Source organism: Athene cunicularia, assembly GCF_003259725.1.
Source record: "Athene cunicularia isolate RWA chromosome 3 unlocalized genomic scaffold, athCun1 chr3_part1, whole genome shotgun sequence".
NCBI classification, from domain to species: domain Eukaryota; kingdom Metazoa; phylum Chordata; class Aves; order Strigiformes; family Strigidae; genus Athene; species Athene cunicularia.
The window spans coordinates 13540920-13568740 of record NW_020799097.1 but is presented as its reverse complement, the minus strand read 5'-3'; the positions used below and the strand labels follow the sequence as shown (position 1 = coordinate 13568740).

General features: G+C 36.5%; 1 protein-coding gene across 1 annotated transcript in view; it reads right to left on the bottom strand.

Annotated features, from left to right (window-relative positions):
• NBAS (neuroblastoma amplified sequence) overlaps nt 1–27821 on the bottom strand; it is a 186939-nt gene that overhangs the window by 1565 nt on the left and 157553 nt on the right. The window contains exons 49-51 of the mRNA XM_026846497.1: nt 24779–24918; nt 15466–15610; nt 8813–8941 (exon numbers count right to left, since the gene is read on the bottom strand). Coding sequence (XP_026702298.1) covers nt 8813–8941; nt 15466–15610; nt 24779–24918 — 414 coding nt within the window. The remainder of the gene's footprint in view (nt 1–8812; nt 8942–15465; nt 15611–24778; nt 24919–27821) is intronic.

Genomic DNA, 27821 nt, shown 5'->3' with positions numbered 1-27821 from the left:
ACCATGAGCACACTGCAACAGATACTTCTTGTTTATTACCCAATTCTCTGTCCCATGAAATTTCCATACCCATTTCTTAGTAACATTTAACAGTGTCAATTTCCAGTTGTGGTGTGGATATTTTTTTTTTTCCCCCCTCCCAGAATGATTGAACAGAAGTATGATCCATTAGTCCAGAAAATGTATTGGTAAAAAAAAATCCTACCTACTCGGACACATACTGTGATAGATCATGCCCACCATTTAAAATGGACCATCTACTGTGGGAGACTACTCTCTCCAGTTTCCCTATACAGGTAGTTAAGAAACAGGGTTCTCAAAGCATAAATCAGAACAAGAATGCAATTTTCACTTGAATGCATGGAATACCAAGACTCCCAGCATTGTGGAGTAATCAATATTACATTTGAGTGTAGAGGAACACAAAGCATTCATGAGGAACCACCATGTAGCTCCTTGCATTAAAGTGGATGAGAAATCTGCAACTACCTTCAGGACAAAGAACTTGCTTTGAAGTAGCAACAAATTCTTTTAGAAGATCCTTACTGTTTAACTTAAAACTTACTAGTTTTAGACTAATGACTTTAAGTTTCACTTCTGTGAAAGAGCTGAAAAGTCACCATGATGACTGAAAAGCATGTATGTTATAAGCCACAGAAACAGAATAATTTGTTGTTCTATTTTGGAAAAAAGGTACTCTATAAAATATAATTTAAAAATTAAAAAGACAAAACACAAACTACTGTGGCATGAAAAGCTGTTATAACTCATTTTATCACCTTCATTTTGCCATTAATAACAGAAGATCATTACTTTCAATCTATTATTTTCACTTCCTTTGAAACTTCAGAGGCTTTCCAGAAAAACAGAATGTCTTTATCATGTTAACCAGGAAGAGAGTTTGCTGCTTCACCCTCATGCTACTTCTTCCATTAATTCATTTAGATATTTGTGGTTTTCTTTGCATTAAAATCTTAAAAATAAACTTGATTTCCTTCAAACATTTTCAGATATAAATTAGAAAGCCAAGGCAACGATGTATAGCAGTTCTAGGTCCACTTTACAAAAGAGTTCTAAGAACTGTACGGATGTCCAGTCTTTAGAGTGTCCAATATTTAAGTCTTTGATTATTTAATAATTCCTCTGAATTGCCATATGTTAGTGACATGTTTTCCTGTTGAAGACAGGTTGATTCCTAGTGTTGGCATCTTGTAGCATACCATGCAGCATACTAAAGAATTACCCAAACAGTTCTTGTCTCTTCTGTAATGGGAGGCTGCCCCACCTCTGAGCTCTGGGTGCTCTATTCTTGACCTGTATGTAGGATGCAACTTTACACAAGACTTCAGTGTTTCATTTTATGAACATAAAATGCAAACAGTAATTATAGTAATGAGATTAATAGCAGATGGGAGGTTTGATTTAAATTAATTTTTTTAGCTATTATTCAGTTAATGAAAAGTCCTGTAGATTAGTGTGATTTTGTGTGTCAAAAGCCTGCAAATGGAGAGAGACAAGTTTTAAAGTAAAAGGCGCTTTCTAGCATAAACCCATTAAACATCTGAGCTACACTATGGAGATGAACATGCCCGCGTGCAGAGAAACCTGTCTGTACTCATGCATAAGTGAAGTCATTGCGTCTTTACACATAACAAAAAAGCACACAAAAGGCTCTTGGTTGTGTCTGACAGCTCATCCTTAAGCTCAAGCAGTCCAGTAGGTTTAAATTGATTAACATTTCCCATTTTTTTGATGTCAAGGCTCTCTGAAGATCTGGTCAGAAAGAGGAAACCTTTGTAATATAACTGTCTCCACCAGGCAACTGGATGGAGACACAAGATGGCAACCAGACCCTGGGAATACTTTTCACACAGCACAGGCCACTGTCTATTCTGCAACTCTTTGGCCAGTCTGAGTCTGACAGGTGTGGGAAGAATTCAAAGACACCAGGGTTTAATAAGAAATCTGTATTAAAAAGTGCTGTTTAGAACGCTAGATTGACTATTTACCATTTTGCAACTCCAGATCATGTCAACGTCTCTTGATATCAGTTGAATATGAAGAGACAGTCACAGTCATTAGTTTAAATAAAAACAAATGCACACACCAGAATTCCTTACCAACACCTAGAGAATGTCAATGAATTAATGTATATTCAAAAACCTTAATTAAGATAGCTTATACACCAAGCAGCGGTTTAGATAAAACTGTCAGATTTTTTAAATTAAATCAAATTAAGTTCACCTTAAGACTACATGTATTTAAAATTCATTTTAAATCAGAACAACAAGCATTAAAGCAAAACAATACTGAAACAATATAAAAGGTAATCACACATGGCATATTTTTAAAAGTAAAAATGCACCACAGAGAGTATAATGTGGTGTCTGTGCAAGAAGTAACTCAGCAAAACGAGGACTCCCCAGTCTAAAAGAGGCAGCTTAGGGGGTCAGTGCAGATAGCAACATCATTAATTATACATGGTTTGATTAAACACATTCTCTCATTAAAAAAAGAATTATGAAGCATCAAATGAATCTAGTAGGATCACATTCAGAGTAAATAAATAAAAAAAAAAGAAGATTAATTTTTACACTGTTGAACTGTGGCAAATGATACTGCAGGACATTAAACTCACCCAAGTTTAAGGAGAAACTGGACAAAATTGAGAAAGAAAACCACTGGCAGTTACAGCTGAAAGTAACTGGAAGTTGGGAGAGCAGAATCTCAGAAAAAGAGCCTATACATTTGCCCTATTCTTAAGTCTTCACTAGACTTATAATTCTTCCATCCATTTGAGCCAGGATACTAATCCAGATGGACTTTTGATCCTCAGAATTTTACCTTTTGAAACATACCTTCATGGCTATTTTTGTTTGCCAGTGATTTCAATCATATTTAAAATGTTGTTTAAACTAGCACAGATTGGATGTATATAAGTATATATATTTCTGGCGTACATACCAAATATTAGCCTACAGTAGACACAGACTCTCTAAATGCACTACATTTTCTTTTTCAAAATCACTCTTTTGATAAGACTTGTAAACAAGAGAGTAAAACCTGATTAACACAGCTACTAAAAAGCACCCTTACCATCCCAGTGTTAAAAAACTGCTTCTTCTGGGCAGAGAGCAGAAATAGGATCTTACTAGAGTCACTTCTGATCTGCTGCGTATGCAGAGCTCTTGCTATCCCAAGTTCCTAACTAAGTCTTAAAACACTGCTCCCAGCAAAGTTTACTGCTGATCCCAGAAACACTATTCCAGTGATATGGGATGCAGCTGACTGGAGTTTAAGCAAGTCTCAGAGGCGCAGGTATCTTCTACCCAAATTAACACACAACCACTTTCCATAATGTGTGAATAAACTATAAACCACAATAATGACAAACTCGGAGTATATATATGATGGAGAAAAATGTTTATGCCTATCTAGACTTCCATGCTAAGAGTGCTAAATTTTTCATTAGTGCAAAATCTGTTACTTCTGAAAGGCTTAAATGGGAGCAGCTTTAGTTTTTCATATCCATCTCTCCTGCAGTAGGATTTGAAAGCAGATTTGGTGTGGTGCCCACACACAATGTGCACATGTACAAGTAAAAGAACTAATGGGGATAATTATGCTAAGAGGAACCGACTTTTTTCCTTGACTTACATACTTACTTAGGTATTGGCTTTCAAGACATAGGCATTCAAGTGGTATCTCTGATTACTAGCTCACTCTTTCAGACTGCAATGATCAATACCTTTCCCTGTTACAGGCATATATATTCATCTAGAAAGTGAACACAAACAGAACTGCAACAGATGCACTCACTTCCACTGAATCAGTGCCACAGCACTCTGCTTCAAACAGGGCTTGTGCATTTTATCAAATTTCTCTTTAATGCAGGATTTATAAATGGATCTGCATCTACAGATAGAAAACCACATCTCAGCAAGGTTCCGCTCAACAAGTACAAAAGTGAGGACCCACTTGTACTCGGTCACCATGAGCCCTGAGCTCTTTCTGCACATCTTCAGCAGGATGGGGAGAAGCTGCGTCCCAGGCTACCAAGTGCTGCTCTGGAGAGGGTGGGGGATTCAAACTGTTGCCCTAATGCCCTTGGCAAATGATCCAAACAAGAAGCAGTAGTGCAACCTGTATTCACCCCTATAGTACTACTGTATTTCTGAATCAGAATAGCAATTTGTGTTTTACACTGAACTGAGCGATGTCAGTGCATAATTAGTAAGGGTCAGGCATGCCTGCCTGGGGCTTTGCCATCAGCACACTGATGTTATGAACTGCAAACAGGCTCAGGCTGGAGGCACTCTCCTCTACCAAGGTCAGCAGGTCCCCATGGCAAGCAGAGACAGGGAGCCAGCAAGTTTTTAAAAAGCCTGTGTGTGAAATAGGTGGGTGAAGATCAACTTTGCCACAGGTAGCACCTCTTTTGCTGTACTCAGAAGAGGCACTTGAGGCATCTAGAGGGCTTTACTGATAAATCACTGAGGCCTCCAAAAATTCATGTGACCATGAATGCAATAATTTTGCGGATCTGCTCTCGAAGCTCAAACCCACATCTTATATCAGCATCCAGGTTTTTTTTTTGGTTGCTAATACAGCCTGTAAGGACATTGTAGCTATACTTGCTATAATGCAGAGTATCTGGGGAAAAAAAAACCTAAATTCTCCAGTAGTGAGAATCTTAGGTAAGCAAGACTAGGACAGGTGGTATCTTTTGCCTAACTAAGGGGCAAGTCAGGGTCTGGGCAACTCCCTGTCAATATTGTTTGTGCAGGTGTCTAGAGATTTTGGTATTAGCAATAGGCTATATTTCATGCATAACTTATGCATTATAAAATCCATGTGTTATGAAATATGAATACTAATGGAAAGATAAGAGCTGCTGATGACATAACAGCAAAAAAGAACTGAACCTGCTATTTCCCAGAGTATAGCTCTCCACTACTACTGAAGGTAAAAATGCTTTTCAATTTATTCCTTATTGGAGTCTACAGCTATAGGACAAATACATAAGGGGAAAAACTGACAAAGATTAAAAAAAACTTAGAAAAATAAAACAGAGAAAGATAGTCTAACATAACCATCATTAGCTTACATATAATTTAATGAGATGTCTTTTAAAAGGTAAGCTACATCAAGTAAGTAACCATAAATGGCATAAGACACTGGAGAAACTGAAAATTCCATTATGTCATGCATTCTTCATTATTTTTCATATTACGTTTTTTAATAAATCACGTTGCAAAGGTGGTCTCAGTACCCCATCACTGAAAGTATAGTATGCAAACAGAGCTGAGTTATTTTAGATGAACTAAAAATATTTTCTACTTCTATCTTCTATTAAAGCCTTGACTGAAGAAGTATTTGCACTGATTATATTAACTCCCATGTGATAGCTGTTTTAACAGCATAACTACCAATAGGTAATAGAATATTTACTTGCTCTGGCAGAAGCATAAAAATCAGTCTTAATCTCTGAAAGATAACCAAGTGAACAGACAACACTGAAACCCTTCTCAAAAACAGTCTGACTCTTGAGGGCAAACTCTAAACCTTACTGGCAGTAATAAGCTTAAGTAAAATGATTTTTAAAATTATTCACACACCACACAACACAGAGGAAGAACAGTTATTTCTGTAATCCAAAAAAGACGTGGCAGTTTATAAAAAGATACACAATAAAAAGAGAGGTCTGCAATTTCAAAAAAGCTTACACAAAATCTTGGTTGTTTTATTCCAGGCAAAGCTATACAACTCCTAGTATCAGCACTTCAGCATCATCCTTAACTGTAAACATCCATAAAGCTGTCAGTAGCATACAACAAATGGTAACTAATACATCGTATCAGCAAGCAAGTGCTGTATTTTTCTCACAGCCATGTTTGTGGGCTGCGTTAGTACTATGTCAGGGAATCAACAGCTATGATTTCCCTTTGCCAGATGTTATTTGTCCTTTTCCTGTTTAATGTAAGCAGAAATGGGCTTCCCATGAAAAATTCATTAAGAACTCTGAAAAAAGCATTAATAGTCCGAATACTGTTTTTAAAAAGCAAGTAGTATGCATACAAGATTATACTGAATAAACAATACTGATAGAGCTAAGCAATATATGCACTTTTAGTACAACACCAACTAATGTGATCATAAGAGATGCATATAAAACAAGGAGTAAGACATAATTTTCTAAAAACTGTAAGAACATCTTTTAAATTTAGCATGGCACACTTCTGTACTAGTTGCTTTTCTAACAGTGGCAGTGGAATGTCACATTGAAGGTACTGGTTAAGCTCTGTGCCTGATGTAATGATTTCATTGACTTAAGATGAAACATTAGACCAAAGCTAAATGCTTTGAAAATTCTACGTTATCCAGCAGTCTTACAGAACCATGTGCTCAAATTAATACTGAATTTAGAAGGAAAAATTAGAAACAGCTTATCAAGCTGCCTCCTGCATAAGAAGACCAAAAAGAATATTATTTTAGGCATGCACAAGCTTACAAAGTGCTTTATATTAGTAAGAAAACAATATGGTTCTGGGCCCTAAAACTCCAATATAATGTAATCAACCTAGAGTGTAGAAAATTGAAAGCCATAGCACACTAGAAAGAAAAGGCCAGTTAAGAGCAATACAATTAGTAACCATTCAGAGAGTGCTACTGCACAGCATTATGCTTTAAAAATAGTTAAATAAAATGTACTTGGACACAAATTCCTGCTGGCAAGCTTCAGAGCTAGTCACTTACACAGCAGCTTTCATCTGTTAACAAAAAAGTCAGTTTTAAAAGGTTAACAAGAACATATAGATGAGAAGGTGAATGCATAGATCAGATCCCTTCTTGCTTTTCAATGAGATCATCTTGTTTAAAAGCAGCTAGAAAAAAAGCATTGCTTTGTAGACAAAATTTAAATTGCACATGGCAAAAGAAAACTATCGATATACTAAAGATAATTTACTATTGTTTTGGTGGTTAATATTTATAAAATATTGTTCTGTGGAAAAATTCAGAAAATTTGCTATTTGTATAAAGAAAAGGGAATAGGAATATCTTAATAAAAACCTGTGGTTCTCTTCACAGAATGCCAAACTCTACTAAGAAATATTCCAAATTCTCACATGATGCTAACTATGGCATTGGAATTTTGATATAAACAGATATGAACTACATATAATATGCCCTGCCACCTTCCTTATTACCATTTTAAATGATCATAGAGAACAGGTTAAAAAAAGATGGTGCTTCATCCATTGTGGTAACTAAGTCCTTTTAAAGGAAAATTAACATATAGATAGATGGAACATATGCTTCCAGATCTATTGCTTCTCTGAGTGGACTTCACCACTGTGTTCCAGAAAGGAGATAAATCCTTTCTCAAGCTATACAATGGATGCAAAAAAAGAAAGCTTCCAGAATGGAATGTGTGGTGTAAGAAGGAAAGACATGGCACATGAGCAGGAGTAAGTGAGGAGGTGAGATTTAAGGGAGAATCCTGGGAAGAGCAGGACACAAACTATCTTTTGTAGGGGATAGAAGATGCACTGTTTGTTGTCATCAAGGAATCTGAAAAATTTGTGGCAATTAATATAACTAGAGCAGGGGGCCTGCCCTAAAAGGCTCCTGCAGAAATGGGGGAATGTTTGCCTACTTCGTGTATCTCAGAAAATAGTTATAATTTCAATCTGAACTCCTACAAATCACATTTTTTTAAAGCTTTTGTGATTTGAGGATGCTTATTTTTAAAAGATATACACAGTTCCATTTCTGCTTCTGTATGGGCCATCGTATTCTGAAGTAGCCTACAGGAAATTTAACATCAATTATTATTTTATACTGTAATAGACAACCAAGAGCTCCCAAAGATACAGTGCAGAATTTGGAAATATTAGAGATAAGCTTTTCCTATGTCAATATTACAATTTTGGAAACATTTCATGCAGTTAATTCAGCCAGATAGGAAAACCATTCTCTTTCATATAAAGGTCTAAGAATACTTCCCTCTTCCTTTGTGACAGAATGCTAGACAACAGATAATATAAAATCCAAGAAAGTCAGGTTTTACATGCACAGTTCAATTAAGACTCGAGAAGTTTTAAACCCATCTCAGTTTTCAGAAAAAAAAGATAAAAGATAATATAATGCTTTCGTCTAGGAGATGAGCTTTCATCTTTTCAGGTGTTTCTTCTTAACTGAAAAGCAAATACACAGGAAAAAAAAAGTAATGTAACTTTATATAACAATTGAAAAATATACAGTAATGTCTTTCAGTTCTTGTCTGAAGAAAAAAAGACAGTATTTAGGTTTTCTTCTCCAGAAACTTTGCTGCTTGATAGAATAAACTTGTTAGGAATGCATGAAAGTCCCAAACATACCAACTTGCATTTTAACCTTTCTACAACAAAACCAGTGATGTAGCAGCTCTCCGTGTGTATATAAACAGACTGCCAAGTTTGTCAGAAACAAGCAAACTCATATGATGTACTATTATCACTTCAAAAAACCCCCAAAGAGCTAGAATACAAACACAGAGGTAACACTCTATATAACAGAACAGTTTCTGTTCCACCACACTGACTTAAAGTAGCATACTAAGTAATTTAAAGAAAGTGCTATGAGTTTTAAGCACCTTAAGCCTATATAAAACATCTTTACTAACCCTGTGTTAGTGCTCACTGTGGACACAATAGCTGTGGAAAATCTTGATAATGATAAGGGTCTCAATAGTCTCTGCTTACCATATGAAGATAAAAGAGCTAATTTATTACCTCAAACTCTGAAAGCTGGTTAATTCAACTGCTCATACCTTAGCAACAGCTGTTATCTGCTCCAATGCCACAGCATGAAGATCTTGATCTTTGCTTTCCACCAGCAGTTTCAGGGATGGCAGCAGGAAGGACTGGTTAAGCAGCAGCAAACATAATTCTTTTATACACTGAAAATAAAAGTAAACTAATTTGGTGAGATCTCCAGGGATATTAACATCATCGTTCACATTGAAATTTATGAAAATTCTATGTCAAATGCAAAATGAAAACCAAACTTCCACAACAAATGAACTCCCTGTTGGAGATAACTCTTTGGAAACTTGAAAGGACGAATTTAGAGAAATGTGGAATATAGGGTTATAAGTGAAATGTTTGTTATATTAAGACAAGGCTGGTATTGAATCACCATTAGAACCAGGACTTTTACTGAAAGAACAACAGAGAAATCACAGCTCTCTGTGGGACTAGTATATTTGTGCTTACTGAAATACTGCAAAGCACATGAAGAAACTTAACAGACACTTGTGACATTTCTGTAACTCAATTATGCAATCATAAAAATGGAACAAAACAAAAAGGAAATAACATACATAACAGTTCAGCATCATAAAGTTACATTGCAAAATCTTTCCAAATTTTATACAATTTTTTTACACTTGATTAGTTTAGAAAATTAACTTTCCCTCATTCACCTAATTTCTCATCTTTTATACTATAGCACAAATTTAGCATCATAAATCTTCTGCAAGAAGAAAGCGCACAGAGAAAAAAACCCAAAGCAAAACAAACTCCCCAACAAACCTATTGTGCTTTTCCAAATCTTTTAACTTGGCTTTTAGTTAAAACCAAAAAAATAAAACATCCTACACATGCGGTTTCTTTTCCTCAACACTGCATCGACTTTTTCATTTATAAATCAAAACGTATTTCAACTAACAAATTATGTTAGAAATCAAATTATAACTTCCCTTTCCCTTTTTTGTTGTTTCCAAGAATTTGGGTCATTTGTCACAATCATTTCCCAATGAGAGCCATCAGAGATGCCCCATATTCCAGGACCACTTACACTAAGCGCTCTAGATTTGTATGACAGTCACCCTGAAAATGGTTACCAACTCTTTGAGGTGCTCTGTGTTTCACTCCAACATTTAGAGAGCAATTGCTCATCAGCTAAATATTAAGCTGAGAGAATGCAAGTCATATATTTTTTACATCTTTTGCAGTTTAATGACAAGCATAACAATTTGATGACCAAGATGCAACCACACTTTCAGCAGTGGGGTATTAGTAGCTGTGAACCTAAAAGCCTAAAAATTATTCGCAGATGAAGAGATGTTAAGTGCTCCAACTGTAAATGTACTGCAGAGACACCTGGCCTTGCTTGGCACAGGGAGCTCTCTGGCTGCACGCTGCTCACTCTTTTCTAAATTTGTATCTTCAAGACACACTGCGCAGAAGGATATATCCTATCACACCAAGCTCTGACTCACTGAGGCAAGGCTTGTTCTTTTACCCAGACTTGTCCCCTTAAACTTGTATTCTCTGCTGCTACTGATTGTTGATGTCTTCAGTGAACGATATGATACAGGATCAAGGAATAAGAAAAATTAATTAAATATATTAAGCTTTGTCTGATCAGTCATAGACTTAATAAACTTCTGACAATCTCATATTCCACTCTATTTCTTTCGAGCAGTGTACCTGCCATTCCAGCAAACTTCGTGAATGCAAAGTTAGAGATCCACTCTAAATGTCTCCTTTCAATGAAAATGTGTATCCACAAAAATCCACAAAAATAGATGGAATTTTTATTCAGAAAAATAAATCCTGAGAGTCATAAAATACAAACAACACCTCAACAAATACCTCAACAAACCAGCAATTTTACCATGCTTGGTAACTTTTTCTGTCTGAAAGCCTCTCAAAACTAACTGGAGAATCAGTGTCATAAGAAATAACACATAATTATAAAAAAGCCTCTTGAAAAGAACACCAAACCATGTTTTGGGGTGTGGAAGGAAGAAAAGGAAACTAAACAAATTATAAAATGTAACTAGGTACTGTACATTTTTAAAGCAACAAGGCAGGAGAGAAAAGATGCAGATGCTGCATCAGAGTTTGTGGTCTCAATAAGCTGCTTTAAAATAAAGAAAAATTAAACCTCTCAGCAAGCAAATGCAAAATAATACAGAAATTAACATTGCTATTTTCAAAACATTTAACTCAGATGATATGCCAGCCTTTTGTTTTCCTCTTAGATGCTTCACAATTATACACTAGTGCTGGTTACATGTTCTAATGGGACATGTTCTAACAGTCTACCTTGCTCAGTACAGAGGCATAAAGGCCTCCACATAAGAAAACACATGTTTAGCTAATCAATTAACTTCTGCTTATTCTTACACCACCAGATTTTGAAGCCAAAGGTCACTAGATTTCAGGGGGCACCAGTCAGATGACTTAACTCTGTGCCTGATAACATGTCTAGCAGCCATATCCAGTCTAACCTAAAGAAATGTTTGAGTACAGAGAATCCATCATCTCTCTTGAAAGAGAATTATACATTCCAACAATTATTGTCAAAATATCACGCCTTATGCTAAAATTTGAAATTGTCTACGTTCAACTCAATTGGTTCTTGTTATGCCTTTCTTTGTAAATCAAGAGACACTTCTACTGGCTTCCATCTAAAAATATCTGAGAATACAACCAATCATGTCTCAACCTCTGATAACACACTGCACTCCTTCAGTCTTTCACTTCAATTTATTTTCATCCATTCACTAATTTTTGCAGATTCTCTCTTTTGCTCCTTGTTTTTCAGCGTCCTCTTCAAATGCAGCTACAGCAACTGGGTGTTTTGTTTTAATGCCAGTCTTGCCAGTGGTTTATGGAGAAGGGTACTTGTTATCCACTTTTCACTTGGTAACTTATAAGAGACTGTGCTGACTCTGTTTTCCTTATGACACTATATCATGCTGACATACTGATATGAAAAAAAACTAACAAAAAGCCAAGAAAAGCAAAGTGATAAATGTCTTTTGTTGCTTTAATTCTAATTAAAAGATCTCAGGCAAAAGAACAGCTAACAGTTGCCAATAACAATGGGTGAGAGTTCAGCGTTGAAAATTCAGTCTAGAATTAAAAAAAAGATGTTTCTGGGCCTGAAAAACTGACCCCCAAACACCTACAGAAATAATAAATCAAGTTAAGAGACATCACTCTCAAGAACATGACAGGATACAAAAGACTGGAAAAGAGAAATAAAGTCTCTTTCAGACATGGAAGAAAGCAGGCATGAAAGGGGAAATGATACTGCAGACCTATCAGATACTCCCCAGTTCATGAAAACCATCAAAACATAAAATGAAAAAACAAACATAAAAAGATTTGTATGGAAATATGTTCCCACAGAGCCCTACAACAGGTTCTGTAATTCAGAATAAGACCATCACTATGGCATTTTTTTATTTTAGCAAAGACTTTGAAAATGTCATATGAAACACTCTCTTCTGCACCAGGTAAATAAGGTGTAGGACAGTGTGGTCCAACTTGCAATCCCTTGGAGTGGCCTCCAACCCTTTTTCCACAGGAAGAGACTGGACAACTTGCCAAGCACTGAAGACTGTCCAAATAATACAAATACCTCCTCATACCTCTGCCACAAATGACTGCACTGCTGCTCTGGCCAGGAAATGGAAATAAAACCCTAAGCAGCAAGCCACCACCCACAGCACTTCTCAGAGCAACACACGTGACCGTCTTTTCTGCAATAAGCACTTGAGTGTCCACCTAGCTTCAGTGAGAGGCTGTGCTTAGAGGGGGTATGATGTCACCTGCGAGAGGGACAAATCCTAATTCAAAATCTGGATTACTATGATTTAGCTGAAACTTTTTTAAGATAGCTTTTGTCTTCTACCTAGTTATGCAGCTATTGATGGTTCACTGTGACACCAGTGATGTCTATAAACAACATTTCGTAGGAGTCTGTTTTGGGCTCAGTATTATTCAGTACTTTCATGGATGGCTTGAAGGGCTGGATAATGAGTACAAAACAGTATTGTGTCTGGAGAGGCTGAAAGCAGAACAAAGTGCAGCATTTAAATTCAAAATTATCTGAACAAAATGATCAGAGACAACAGTGAATGAAGAAAAATAATGTAAACTCATATAATAAAACCTGGAACAACTATCTACAAAAAACAGAAAAAAAGAGACCAACTAGCTGCTATATTAATCGAGGAGATAAACATCATCTGTTCACCAGGACTCTGGGGTGATTACAGACAAGAGACTAGATGCATTCTTTCCCATTTAGGTGTTTATGTCAACTGACATATGACCCACAGGTTGATAGAAAAACATGAGCTATTCAGAGAAGTCACACTTTAACAATTATTGGGGGGGAAGAATTTGCCCCTTTCTAAAGAGATTAATCAGGCGGTGCACCTGTTAGACAGTGAAAACACATGTGACTTCCAAGCAAATAAAAAAATGCTTATTTCATCGAAGAGGAATGAAAAAAAAAATCTAAAAATCTATCCACTGAAAAATGTAAATTAAAAAAAAAAAACACACCACACACAGAGATACAAATATTAAAGCTAGGAAATTCTCTAAATGACATTAAAAAATATCTTGTCTATAAAAAACTAGGAAGACCAGCAGGAGGCAAAATAAAGGAAGAGAGAAATCTGATTACATTCAAAGAAATAGTTTTTCTAACTCCTAGACCATTATGACTTTAAGTTAAACGTATTTTCTAACACTAACATTGGACCTCAGAATGGTGTTATTCATGTGATAGACTGATCTCTCAGTTTTTAGTATTCCATCATTCTATATCTGTCTTCTTAATCAGTGAATTTACTGAAACATGAAGTCATCTAAACAGGTTAATTGTTGGTAATCAGATTTTCATCTTATTCATCCACACGATCTCAACTCTCTAATTTGTGCACTTAAGTACTGTAGCTGTGCATACAAATAAGTCACTTAAATTATCCATGTCATTCCCTCTCTTCTCAAGTAGAGGCCTAAAACAATAAAGCCTGTGTTCACAGGTAACTGTACAATTACACATTTTAGTGCAACTCCTGTTGCTGTACAGCATTCTAGTCATATAAAAAGGTCTTTTACATCAGTAAAGCTTTATGTTTGAGGACCAGAGTATCTTCATACTGCACCTGTATATTCATACCAACATCCCATACCATTAAAAGAGGAGGGCACCTGCAACCAAAGCTTCCAACCAACACCAAAACTGTCTGCAAATAGGGATTTGTTATAGAATTCAAGAAAAAGTTTACTCAATTAAGAGAACTGAGCAAATCACAACCCATTCTTGAGTAGAACTCTTGGTGAACTGACTGCTGTATGACAGTGACCCTTGGTGGAATTTGTCTTCGTGCATTGCTGAGATGAAGTAGAACATTTTACTTGACAAAGTTTGACTGTTCCTATGCACAAGTAAGATCATGAGTTTATGAGCTATGATGTGCCATTCATCACTTTATAAAGAAAAGATACATATAGTTACCCCAGTCCCAAGGATACACAGACCTATCTTCCACCAAAACTTTCTGGTGGGATGAATAAATTAATACATGTATTCAGCCTATTGACACCTTCTAGAATCATGTTTTACATAAATTTTGAACTTTATTCAAACCAGTCGGCTGGACTATTTAAAAAAAAAAAAAAAAACCACACACCCACCTGTCTGTATTTTAAACAGAATGTGTGGTTTCTATTCTGCTTCTAGTCTTAACATCAGCTGTTTTCTATAACAGATTGACTGAGTGGAAATGATTGTAAGGGATTAATCAGCCTACTAAAAATATGCACATGACCACTCAAATTCTGTGAAGTTTATTAAGTATTTCTCCAATCTGTCTTCATTAATATACAATGTTTACGTACAAAATGCTTCAATAATTTTAAACTTAACGAGATGGTTGCATTGAAGTATGCATACATAGTTAAGGAAGACAGAACACCATGATTATTACAAAGCAATTACTTGTATATTAGGTTTTTTCAATCACCAACACATTTTTCAAGGATTCTTCACTAAATCTGTATGCATTTATTAGTGAGAAAATTACAGATTATTTAATTAACAGCTTTTGACACACTGACTTCAATAACAATACACTATTAAAACCTTTCTACAAATATGTCAAATAATAACTTAAACTGGAACAGACCTCTAACAGTCAGTTAATCCACTAGCCTCCACTCAAAGCATGTCCAACAAGATCAAATTGCCCATGATGTGATCCAGTCAAGTTTTGAATGCCTCCAAGGACAGAGACTCCATGTCTCTAATGTTTCACCAGTTTAATGGTGAAAAACATTTTCCTTGTATGTTATCAGAGTTTTTGATGATGTAACTTGTCTCTACTGATTCTTGTTCTATCAATGAGCGGTCTCTGAGAAGAGGCTGGCTCCGTCTCCTCTGCATATTTCCTTATCTGCATACTTAAAGACAGCAATATGATCTCCCTCAGCCATCCCTTCTTAAGACAGAATGAATCCAGTTCTCAGTCTCTCTGCATTTATAGTGCTCCAGCCCTCTAATCATCTTGTTAACTCTCCACTGGACTTGATCCAGTATGGCAACATCTTTCTTGTAGCTGGGATCCTGAAATAGGACTCATACCCATGATACCCAAAGTTAAAAACTTACCTCAACAGGGAGCATGTGCTTTGTCTCATACAAAGAACGGCACATTTTCAAAATTTCATTTCCTGCGCTCTCTTTTTCCTCAGGTGGGCATCTGTGGAGCATAACAGTCCCCAGCTTCACCCAGGGATTATCATCTGTGCATGATCTGCCCAGAAAAAAGAGAGATGTATATAATTACACATACACCCCCCCACCATTTTCTGTAGGTTTTTTTTTCCCCCCTTTTTTAAATTGTGTGTGTGTGTGTGTGTGTGTGCAAATTAAGCTACATTCTCATGAAGAAAAACGAAGTTACGACCCTGATGCCATCTTTCTTTCAATGCCATAAAGAATGCCATAAAGTATTTGGAATTATGACATGCTGTTACAATCCCTGAGGAATCACGCACCAGATAAAGACTGATCAAATTAGAATAGCATAGCAACAGCTTCTCCTGCCTTTATACCAGCTGATTTCTCAAGCAGAATCATATTGAGGGAGGGGTGACAAGAATCTAGCATTCCTAACTTTGTTTACTTTGATCACATTCTAACAGCATCTGTCTCTCAGGTATCTGTCTCTTGCTTCTGACTGAAGAAAATATATCGTCCAACAATCACGTTTTAATTTTCAGGTCCAACAAGTACAAACAAAAATAAACTTTTTCTATAGCCCATCCAAACAGGGTAGAAGAGTGAAAGTACATGCATTTGTACTTCTCCGTTAGTAGATATAGATGCAGATACATTTGTTCTACATATTTAAAATGTTCTTCTCATTCCACACAGAACTTCATGACATGTCACCATTACCATTAGACTTAAACAGATGGCAGAGAGTAGATATAAGAAAATTTTTTCACACATGATGGCAAAGGCAATGTTTACTATAAAGTCTTGTTGCTGGAACATTTCTTGGCCTACAGTTGCTATTTGCTAGATCATGGAGATCCTTGGCTACTGTTGTTACGGATAGGTCTACTTGCTAGGACTGAATATACTGACAGAAATGGGTAGCAGACAGGAGCCTTTTTTAAATTATAATGATTTAAATGATAGCATGAAGTGGTAACACTGGAACACATCCACCATTTTCCTAATGTGAATTAAGGTAGTGCATTTCAATTCCCATCTACAGTGTGCTAAAACCATGCACAATCACAGTTTAGATCATTATTATATTAAGCCACAGTTACACGAGCACTATGTTCATCTGTGCATAAATTTCAGAAGGCACAAAAGGTGTTTTAAAAATCACCCCATCAATCTCTCTTGCCATTAATCAGAATCCCAAAGATATGGGAAACTTTTCTTTTTAGCTTGAAGGGAAAAAAAAAAAAAAAAAAAAAAAAAAAAAAAAAAAACAAGATGATCAAATCTGGCAGGTTGGTCTTACAATTTAGCGTAAATTAAGATACTCGTGCAGCACGTGTAGAAAGTAGTAGTAAAGCGCTGCTGTCAAAGTGTGCTTTTCAAAGATATTATTTAGCAGCAATTGTTGAAAAGTAACACATTGCAAATGGAGTTCGCCAATAAGTCTGTTGGATTGACATACACCAAGGAATAGGTCTGACAAGCCTGGAGAGGACAACCACCGATATCTAGTATTTCATATATAAAAGCTCTCTCATGTTCATCTTCCACTTTCAAAAGTATATACTGTAAATAAATAAAACCAGCTCCACATGAAGCTGACATCATATCCTAAGATGAAAACCAGAGAGAGATGCTAGGAGTGTGTAACTTTGAATGCAAACTAAACAGAAGTCATTATCTTTATTCCTTCCAAAAACTTAATTGAGCCTTTCCATCAGTCACAGTCACTGAGCACAGCGCTGCCACAAGCCTGGCTGGAAGAGCAGAGCTCCTCCACTCCTCTCCTTCCAACCTGATGAGTCAAACCCAAAGATACCAGCTTATTCAACAAGCAGAACATGATGCACTTAATCTGTGAACCCTCAGTCAGGTTTGGAGGAGAAAAAAAAAAAAAAAAAAAAAAATCACACTACAAAACACTGAAGTTAGAAATAGCCAGAAAGATGCAAGGCCACATGGCTTATCATGTGCAGGTTTACTTATTTAAGTAAGGTATCAGATAAATATGTTACATATACGAAGCTTTTCTCAACACCAATTCTTTATAATGATTTTTAATACTTGTGTGATCTGTTAACAAATGTCTGCTACCTGCTATCTCTAAACAAAAAACAAGATTCAGTCATGAAAAACCTGATAACTACAGGTAGAATTCAGCTTCCTTCTCTCCTAAATTTTACCTTAGTTCAACTATGGTTAAAATAATTTCTGAACAGAAAAAAGAAATTTTTTAAAAACTCAGCAATAAGGCATTATTTTTTTGCCCAGAACCAAAAGAGGGAAGTACTGGATTAAGTTAAACAGAAAGGTGAACTAAGCTATTGAGTCCCTGGTCTTTTTGAGTTCCAAAACCCCATATCACTAGTTAAAATAAAATTTTTAAAATGCCTTTTGAATGTAGGCAGCAAGTTCCAAAGGACTGCAGAGCTTCAGGTACTGTCAGTAACTTCTTTTAAAAACATTTTTATGAAATGCCGAAAATGATATCTGAATATGAGAAATCTATACAGAAAAAGCATGCATGCATAACAGGGGTGTGAAAACAAATTTTTTAAAAAGTATATGGTTTTGAGTGCTGACTGAAACAGCCTCTATGTTTCCTCACACTCAACATGGCATATTATGTGAAGAGAATCTTATCTGCAAGTGAATAATGAGCATTATTCTAGCTGGAATGTTTTAAAGTACAAGAACTTTAAAAAAACTATTAAAAAGCACAGACTTATCATAACAGAGATGTCATAAAATTATTTTTAAAAAAGGCTACTTAAAAAAACACCCAACCAGTTCTTTTACTTCTCCTTCCTTTTGAGTCTTTATAGAATGTAAATCGTATTTTCTAGCTTTATATTCAATTATTGGTATTAAATATTTACTATTAGGTTGAAAACCAAAATTCTAAGTATGATGACTCAGACTTAAATTCCCCAGTTCTCTCGCATATTACACTGGCAGGTAACAATCAGTGAGCAACAATGGCCCTTTTCTGAAGCAGAGGAAAAAATAAGTCAAGATTAAACAAAAATCTTAATATATATGGCTAAACACTTGGCTTAACTGCTCAGTTTCCCTCTTTGCCCAAGAATTTAATACAACTTGCATTAAAAGGAAGCTGTTGAAAAACTCAGTCAAAACTGTTCCTGCTCCTTACTCCAACCCAGCCATTAAGGCAGGTTTTTCCGAAACACAATTTCAGGAACATATATATTAAAAAAGTCCCTAGGCTGGGAAGCATAACTGAACACTCTTAACATGGAAGTATGCAACAGAGGCAGAAGAATGAAGAATGAGCAAAGCAAGAAGAGAAGACCCCAGAGCAGAGCATGCTTGCAGCAGCCTTCCCACAGATGCAGAGACGGGTGTATGATCGCGACTGTCAATGACAACAGGGGGAGAGAGGAAAGAAGGCTCAGTTAATGAAGGCGGAAAGTTCCGAAGATTTTTCTCATTGCTCCTGGGCCTCGGACTTACAGCACAATCTCTGCTTCCTGGCTGACATGAATAATTCCAGGATTTACAAAATAAAATAATTCAAATTAATAAAATTCAAAATAATTTTAAAAATGTAAACAATTCCCAGCACACTGTAACAAGAAGCAGTTGAAGAAAAACATTTACCTACCTATTTGACAAGAGTCTATGAAATGAACCCTGTCTTGTATCAGGGAATACTGAAGATAGCTGAACCTGACTTTTAAAACCAATCATACCTGAGGTGGTGGGATTGAGGGGGGAATGAGGACAGAACTTCATTTTTGTAGCAATATTAGATGTTAAGACAGATGCTTTGAATTCCCTCAAATTCATTTTAATGACAGCACACTGATTTTAAAAGCCAAAATTCAGTTTGAAAACATTTCTGCACACCGAATATATTATTTCTCTAGACAAAAATAAATACATTTTTTTAAAAAGTTTTATACAAAATGTTTACAAGGCCTAGATTTAAATTTAGGTTAAGTACTTACAACATGTAGTTAATGTTTGTCTTTTAGACTTGTTAATAAAAACAAAAAAACTCAAAGCACCCCAAAAACCCCACAGAACTCGAAAACATATTTGACTGAGCCAGTACAATTCAGCGGGAGAAAAGATCATTTACGAAAAGGACTTATAACTATGCTTGTGCTGTCTACTATTAAAATCTCACGTATGCTTTTTGAAAGCACTACAAATGAGCTACAAAGACTTTCAAGACACAATGAGTATTCCTAATGTGTTGGGTTTGTGTATGTGTGGTTGGGTTTTGTTAGTCAGGGAGGGGCCTACAGCAGTGACCCCTGTGAGAAGCTTCTCGAAGGCTCTCCCGGCTCCAAACTAGACCTGCCTCTGGCCAAGGCCAGGCCAGTTAACGACAGTGGCTGTGCCTCTGCGATAAGGTGTTTAAGAAGGGGAACCTTGGAGGAGGAGGAGTTGTGAAGAGAAGTTGTGAGGGAGGCACCTGTGCACACACCAAGGTCAGTGAAGATGGCGGGAGGTACGCCAGAGCAGAGATCATCCCTGCAGCCCGTGGTGAGAGGGCAGGCTGTCTCACTGCAGCCCACAGAGGTCCCACAGGGGAGCAGATGCTCACCTGCAGCCCGTGAGGGACCCCACACCAGAGCAGGTGGCTGTGCCCAAGGAAGGCTGTGCTGGAGCCTTCTGAGGGAAGCCCACGCTGGAGCAGTCTGTTGCTGAGAGGACTGCAGTACACAGGAAGGACCCACGCTGGAGCAGTCCGGAGGACTGTCTCCTGTGGGAGGAACCCCATGCTGGACCAAGGGAAGAGCGTGAAGAGTCCTCCTGCTGAGGAAGAAGAAGCATCAGAAACAATGTGAGCTGACCGCAACCCCCATTCCCCACCCCCCTGTGCAGTTTGAGGGGAGGAGGTAGAGAAATTGGGAGCAAAGCTAAGCCCAGGAAGAAGGGAGGGGTGGGAGGAAGGTGTTTCTAAAATGTGGTTGGATTTCTCACTATACTACTCTGATTTGACTGGTACATTAGTGGTAGAGTTCAAATGAAACAGGTGTTTTTTCTGTTTTCCCAAATAGAGTCTGTCTTTTGATCATGACCATAATGGGTGAGTCATCCTTCTTTGTCCTTGTCTCAATCTCTGAGCATTTTGTTATATTTCTCATCCTCATCCCACAGGGCAGGAGCGAGTGACCAGCCGGGTGGTACTCAGTCACCCTCTGGGCTTAAACGAAGACACTGCTGACACAGCATTTACAAAGTACTTAATCAGTTTTGCAAGTATTGTTAATAACGAAAATAAAAGTGATAATAAAAGGTAAGCAATGGGAATATAAGCAGAGAAAGACCACAGAGACTGAAAAATTCCTCTTTATGAATTTTTCTATTGGGATAATTCTTTGTAGGAAAGGGAAAACTGAACCATCATTGACTTACCTCATTAAATAAATAAATACATAGTAAAAGAAAGCAGAAATATAACACTTACTGAGAAAAGAACCGAATAAAAAGGAGGGAAAGGGGCAGAAGAACAACTAAATCTCTATTTCTTTCAAGATGAGCCTCCATTCTGTTCTTCCCAAGCAGAACAATGTTCAGGCATGGAAGAGAATACACTAGACGATTTTTACCACCCTTCAGGCTAGTAGAGAAAACTGAAAAATGAAACAATGGTGGTAACTATGTCCTGTGCCCATCACCCTTTAAAAAAAAAAAAAAAACAAAAAAAAACAACAAAAAAAAAAAAAAAAAAAAAAAAAAAAAAAAAAAACAACAAACCAACCCAAAACCTAACAAATCCAAACTTACCAAAACAAACAAAATATTTCCTATGCTATGAACACAACTGCTTTCTCCACTAATTAAATTTATTTTCATTTTTAGTCTGTTCAAAGGTTCAGACAAACTCAAGAAAATCTTGCAAATCTGAACTACTCTTAATTTACCCGGAGATAATGACTACGAATTTAGCACTCAACTTCAGAAAAGTAGTTGGGAGTCTGCACTGTAGATGACACTTGGGAATTATAGTAATCAGAAGTTCTTCATTAAGTCGGTATAGGTGGCTATTACTAGTGAAAGAGAAAGGGGCACTTTTCTCCTGAAGGCTTTCCAAAGCTTTCTGGCAAACTCAAAAGTAGTGAAGAGACACACTGAAATTTTAAAATAAATTATTAAATAAATAATCTAATGTTATTCTATAATTTGCAATTTGATCTTAACATAATGTCTCAAGACACAGGCTGGTCAGCCTCACCTCAGTTCCTGGGAAGATGAAGCAAATCCTCTTGGAAGCATTTCCAAGCAAATGAAGGACAAGAAACAGACAGAATAGTCAGCATAGACTTAAAGAACTGAAATCATGACTTACCAACCTGATACCCTTCTACGATGAAATGACTGGCTTGGTAGATGATGACCATGACCAATACCTTGAATTAATTCAGCAAGGCTTTTGACACTGTCTCCCACAACATCCTCATTGACAAACTACTGAAGCAAGGTAAGTGGACAGTGAGGGAAACTGAAAATAGGTTGAACTGCCAAGCTCAGATGGTTGTGATCGGTGGCACAAAGTCTAGTTGGAGACCAGTGACCACTGGTGGACCCCAGGGGTCTACACTGAGGCCAATATTTGAACACCATTGAGGACCAAGATGACCAGAGTGCAATCTCTGGAAGGTTACAGATGATACAAAACTGGGAGAAAGTGCCTGATGCAGCAGACAGTTGTGCTGCCATTCAGTGGCACCCTGAGAGGCTGGAGGAATGTGCAGAGATGAACCACATGAAACTTACAAAGAAAATCCAAAGTCCACCCCCTACCTGGGAAGAAATAACCATCAGCACAGGCTGAGAGCCAATTAGTTGGAAAGGAGCGTGGACAACAAGGTGACCATGAGTAAGCCATGTACCTTCACAGCAAAGAAGGGCAGCAGCATTCTGGGCTGCATCAGGAAGAGTATTAACAGCAGGTTGAGGAAGGTGATCCTTCCCCTCTACTCAGCAGACATCTGGAGTGCTGAGTGCAGTACTGGGCTCTTCAGTAGAAAAGGGACACAGATATACCCAAGTGAGTCCAGTGAAGTGCCACAGAGATGACAAAGAGATTGGAGTATCTGTCTCCCAAGCAGAAGTTGAGAATGATAAGAGAGTCGGGACTCTTCAGCCTTGGGAAAAAAAAAGCAGCTTGGGGTAATTATATCAACTGTATAAATACCTGATGGGGAAAGTAAAGAAGAGGGAGTGTAACTTCTCAGTGATGCCCAAGGATAACATAAGAGGCAATGGGCACAGCTAGAAACACAGAACATTTTACTAAAACATAAGAGAAAACTTTTTGTTGTAGTTGTGGAGTCCCCAACCTTGGAGATATTCAAAACTCAACAATGCAATAGCCTTGAGCAGCCTGTTCTAGCTGACCCTGCTTTGAGCAGAGGGGTTGGAGTAGACATCTCCAGAGATGCCTTCTGACCTAACTATTGCATGAAAATCACAGAATCACATATAAGGATGTGAATTAATTTCCCTGTTCTCTTACCCCTTATCTTGCGTAAATTGATTTCTTTATGTCAAAATTGTGACTATGTAAATGCCTAAGAGCTATACTAGCTACTTTAGACCCTAAATGAGTTACCATACAGGTGATCTAAGTACTTTGCACAAATTTTCAGACTTCACAGAACTAAGAAGTACCCCACCTCTGAAATTTAATCCACTGTTAATTGTGACTACAAATCAAATCACATTTAAACATTTTTTTTTCTTCACTTTAGGAAGTCAGCCCGAATGAACACAACAGCAAGTGAGAGATAAAATTAAGTAATTTTTAATTTCCTCTGTTACAGAGTGGTAGACAAGAACTGCCTATATACAAAAAGGGTTCTCATTTCACAAAATCTTTAGTCTTTCTGTTCAACCCAAAGAAAAAGAGTTTTGCTAACTGCAGCCATATTTCAATTGACCCTTTATTCTGTAAATTTAAGCCTTTATTATTTTTTTAATCTGACTACCTTAAAGTTTGACAGTTCAGACACGCTGTGAGGCATCCAATTTTCAATTACTATTAAAACAAAACTAAAAAGGAAAATTAGAATACGAATTTGCGATAGATCACACAGCAGTCCTTGTACTACTTAATACACTGAAGACAATTTTTTGCTCATAAAACTGTCATAAGGCCTTTAGGTTAATGCTCATACAGAAATTGCAAACAAACTGCAGGCCTGAAGGCGAATAACCCTTACAGATTACCTTCTAGTGGACCAGTTCTCTACAGTTACACAAAAGAGATAGTAATTTAAAAAAAAAAAAAAGCCTTAACTATTCTAACAAATCCATGCACATAAACACTTTGGGGAGCGTAGTCCTAAATTAAAACAAGTTGCAGTCAGTACTCCACAGTAATCGAATGGAAGCATCATTTAATGTCTCTGACCTAACTACCATGAGATAAAACGTGGCACACTGTACTTGCTCGCCAAAAATTTATTAATATTATTGCTCTCTCCTTGAAAGTTATGTAACTTTTGCCTAATAAGATTGTCTCTTAGAAGTGTTCATCAGTTATAGAACATTTAAATTTCTGCCTTTGAATTGTTCAGAAAGTCACAGACAAACCCCAAAGAATTGGTAAAAAATTATGTAGTCAAGATGTTCCAAATGAACACTTTCAATAAATCCCTATTCTGATGGGTGCAATGTTGAAGTTTTATATAAGTATTTTAATTTTAAATTGTTGGGCTAGGATATGTCTGCCCTAGTATATATTCTTCCTTTTTGGATACTTTATTCGGCGATGGAAATAATAGATAATGGATCTAGAAAAGAGAAGCTCTGTTGCTTGTGTCACTACCCTCACAGACCTCCTGCAGGTTGTCTGCCACAGCCATCGGAACATTAACTTTCAAGAGATTTTTCTGCAAAGTATAACTTCGAATGGAAAAAACAATCAGAACTTTCTATTCCTTTTTATGGATTTTGTACATACTGCCAAAAATAAGAGCAAAATACTTATCTTTAAATTTAAAGTAGATAGAAACCCTCCTGTGCAACAGTTCAGACAATAAAATGGTTTTTTGCCTCCTCCATGATACATAGTACATATGTATATATAGATTTTCCAAGAAACTGATTGATTCAATTCTGCTTGAAATAAACCATTTATTTTTCTCAGTGTGAGGTCATACTCCCTCTTCACCATGTTTGAACTCATTGACTGAAAACTACACAACATTATCAAGCAAGAAGACTCTTTTGTTACACAATTGTTTGAAGAAATGCTTACCTGGTGCTCATGTCTATCGGTGGCCAAGCTTGAAGGAGTAAACCCAAGTGCTGAAACTCAGACAAACTGTGACTAAATTCCAGAAGTCTCAGGAAGAGAGCATACCTTTTTTCTTCATTTTCAGTATCCGTTAGCTCTACCTTAAAAAAAAAAAAAAAATTCAAACAAAATTTTTTTAAGAAATCAGTGATTTCAAAGCAATCAATAAACTATCTGTGAAGGACATCACTGTTGTAAAACAATGCAGGAACACCGCGAAAGTAATTTACCTAGAATCCCATTTTCTTACTTCTCATTTTCAATTACATACAAATAAAAAGAGAAGAGCACACAGAAATGGAGAATGACTTAGGTGTACGTTCCTAACAAATGTAACCCCACACAAGTACATTCATTGAGTAGTTCAGAGGATCTTATCTCTGTGTTCTTCAAATAACCAAAAATTCCTTAAATTTCCTTTTCTCTATCTACAGACCTATATATATATATATATATATATACACATAGATGTATTTTTAAGGAATGGGAATGTCTAGTGCTTCTCTAATATATATTATACTCAGTCACCTATGAAAATTCAATTTACAGATGAATTTACAGTATCTAATCTCTTTTCCCCATAGGAAAGAGCCCTGAAAGATGACTCTAAATTAATTTACCCAGTGAAGAACATTTGCTGACAGGTACTGTAATATTTCTCTGTATAGATGTTTGAACCTAAGAAAAATAAAACCCCACACCCCATCAGCAAGCCACCAGAGAACTCAGGAAAAGTGTCCATCTAAGTTTAAAACCTGCAGCTTCTGCCAGGACTTGAATTCACTGCAGTTGATGACAGATTCTTTTACAGATAATTACTGCTTGCAGTTTGCATGGTAAAAAAGTAAAAGGTAAAAGGTCTGACTGTTGAAGGAAGGTTGCTATAAATGAGAACCAACTTGCGACTAAATGAGAAGCAGCTTCTGTTTAAAAGTTTGGCTATCGCACCAGGAGGGCTTTCACAAATGAAATAGCTATTCGCTGTCTACCTGACATACAAAAGTTCTTGGAGTTTAAAAATAATTTGTTACAATAACAAGGTAGCTTCCTCTGCATTATTAACACATTCTAACACTGAATTTTTCCTCCAAACTTCAAAAAGTTCCAAGATATCAAACACGTCAGTTTCATCTTATAATTCTACTGAAGATACACAGCATTAACTGTTAACTTTTCCATTTCAGCCCAAGTAGTTCTAAGACATCAAACATGGACAAAGTTTTCCTTAGTTCTACAGCTACTCTAAAGATTAAAGATGGCATTCCCACCTTTTCAAAGCAACTCTGATACATCAAGGGCAAATTTTTCAAAAGAGGTTGGAAAACAAAGATTACTGATGCATTTATTGAGTTGCCTACCTAATTTGTGACTTTAAAATATTTAGTGCTGAAAAACTGTTTGTTTCTGTCTCCAGGGTACATCTGAAAGCACCATATACTAAAAATTTTAAGATAGTGAAGAAATGCTTCAAACATCTGTCCATTTAAAACATTCTCTGTACTGCAAAAGTCACATAGCTGACAACAGTTTCCCACTTGTAATATCCCTAAATTCCATCTATACTTGTTAATATAAAATATTATAAATCTTCAATATTTAAATCACAAGACTGAAAAGAGAAAGAAGAAGAACAAGAAAGGGTAACACTGACTCAAGACATGCTAACCTCTAAGGATCAAAAATATTTAGCAAATTATATACTATCTAGACAACAGAAGCTCTACCTAAAGAGCTAAGTTGTCTGAAAAAGGAGTTTGGGGATAGATGAAGCATTCTGGATGGTCCACTGAGTACATTTTAATATATTTGCACAAACAGCATGTTACTTCAAAACACAGATGAAATGTTCATATCTCTCTAATGATAACTGTAAAAACGGCAAGAAATGGCACAGACAATATTAAGAGATGAGAAAAGCTGTTCCAGAAATTGAGCCATTAGTAGCAGAGAGCAAATGAGAGCAGATCAGACATTCTATTCAACATGAACTGAATTCCAATAATTCTGCCTAATAATGCATCTTTGGACTTGGATTTACATTTTTTATGAGGTTAATTAACTTAACATTATAATGTGCTTTGGACAGCTGGATCCTTGCAACATGATTGCTCATAAGAAAACACAATACAATGGAAATAAATCAGAATTAAATTTCTGTTCTCAAACATTGTGTGTATTTCTGCAATATTTCTTTCTACAATGGCCTTTTTTCAAGTCGCGTACATTTCCCACTAAGAGTAATAAAGTGAACTTTCTAGTGTTAGTTATTTATATTTTTTAAGGAAACTATTGAAAATTCACTTTTATACGGCATTTTAAATGCTTGTGACTTCCATTAACTGTGAAACAGGTGAGACTAGAAAGTAGCAACATAGTGTATAAGTATGCAGACTTTTAAGAGTGCAACTTAAAATTGCAGCACTAAGGACAAAGGAAATTGAAGGTTAATGAAAGAGCAACAAATGGAAAATATCTAAGTGTTGAAGGGTAGATGGTAAGTATGATTACTTTCCAAAAAATGACGAGTTAACTTATCCTATCTTAAACTCCATGCCCCTCCACCTTTTAAGTCCTAACTTTTTTCCCTTCTTTAATGTGTCTTATGCTTCTGCTGCATCTCTCAGTCATCCCTATACTCCAAATACATCTGTATTTCGAGTATGTTTTAAGCATTATTTCTCTCCTGTGACAATGTGGTTGTTAATATTTTTTTTTAAAAGAAAAGCTGAAATTCATATGTAAACCCATGATTCAACATCAATAATGTCTGACTGTGTATGATAATGGTCACACAGTTGACTGTATCAGGAATAATTTTTGAAAGTACTCTTGATTTGAAAACTTCATCAAATACACACTGGTTCTGCAAAAATTGTGTCTGCACTTCACATTACAGATTGCACAGTGTCTAAAATCGTACCCTCACAAATCAAGGTGACTGAAAAGCATGCAAGCTTTGCCCACTAGCAACACTAGAAAAACCTTAAGCAGCAGATGATCCACA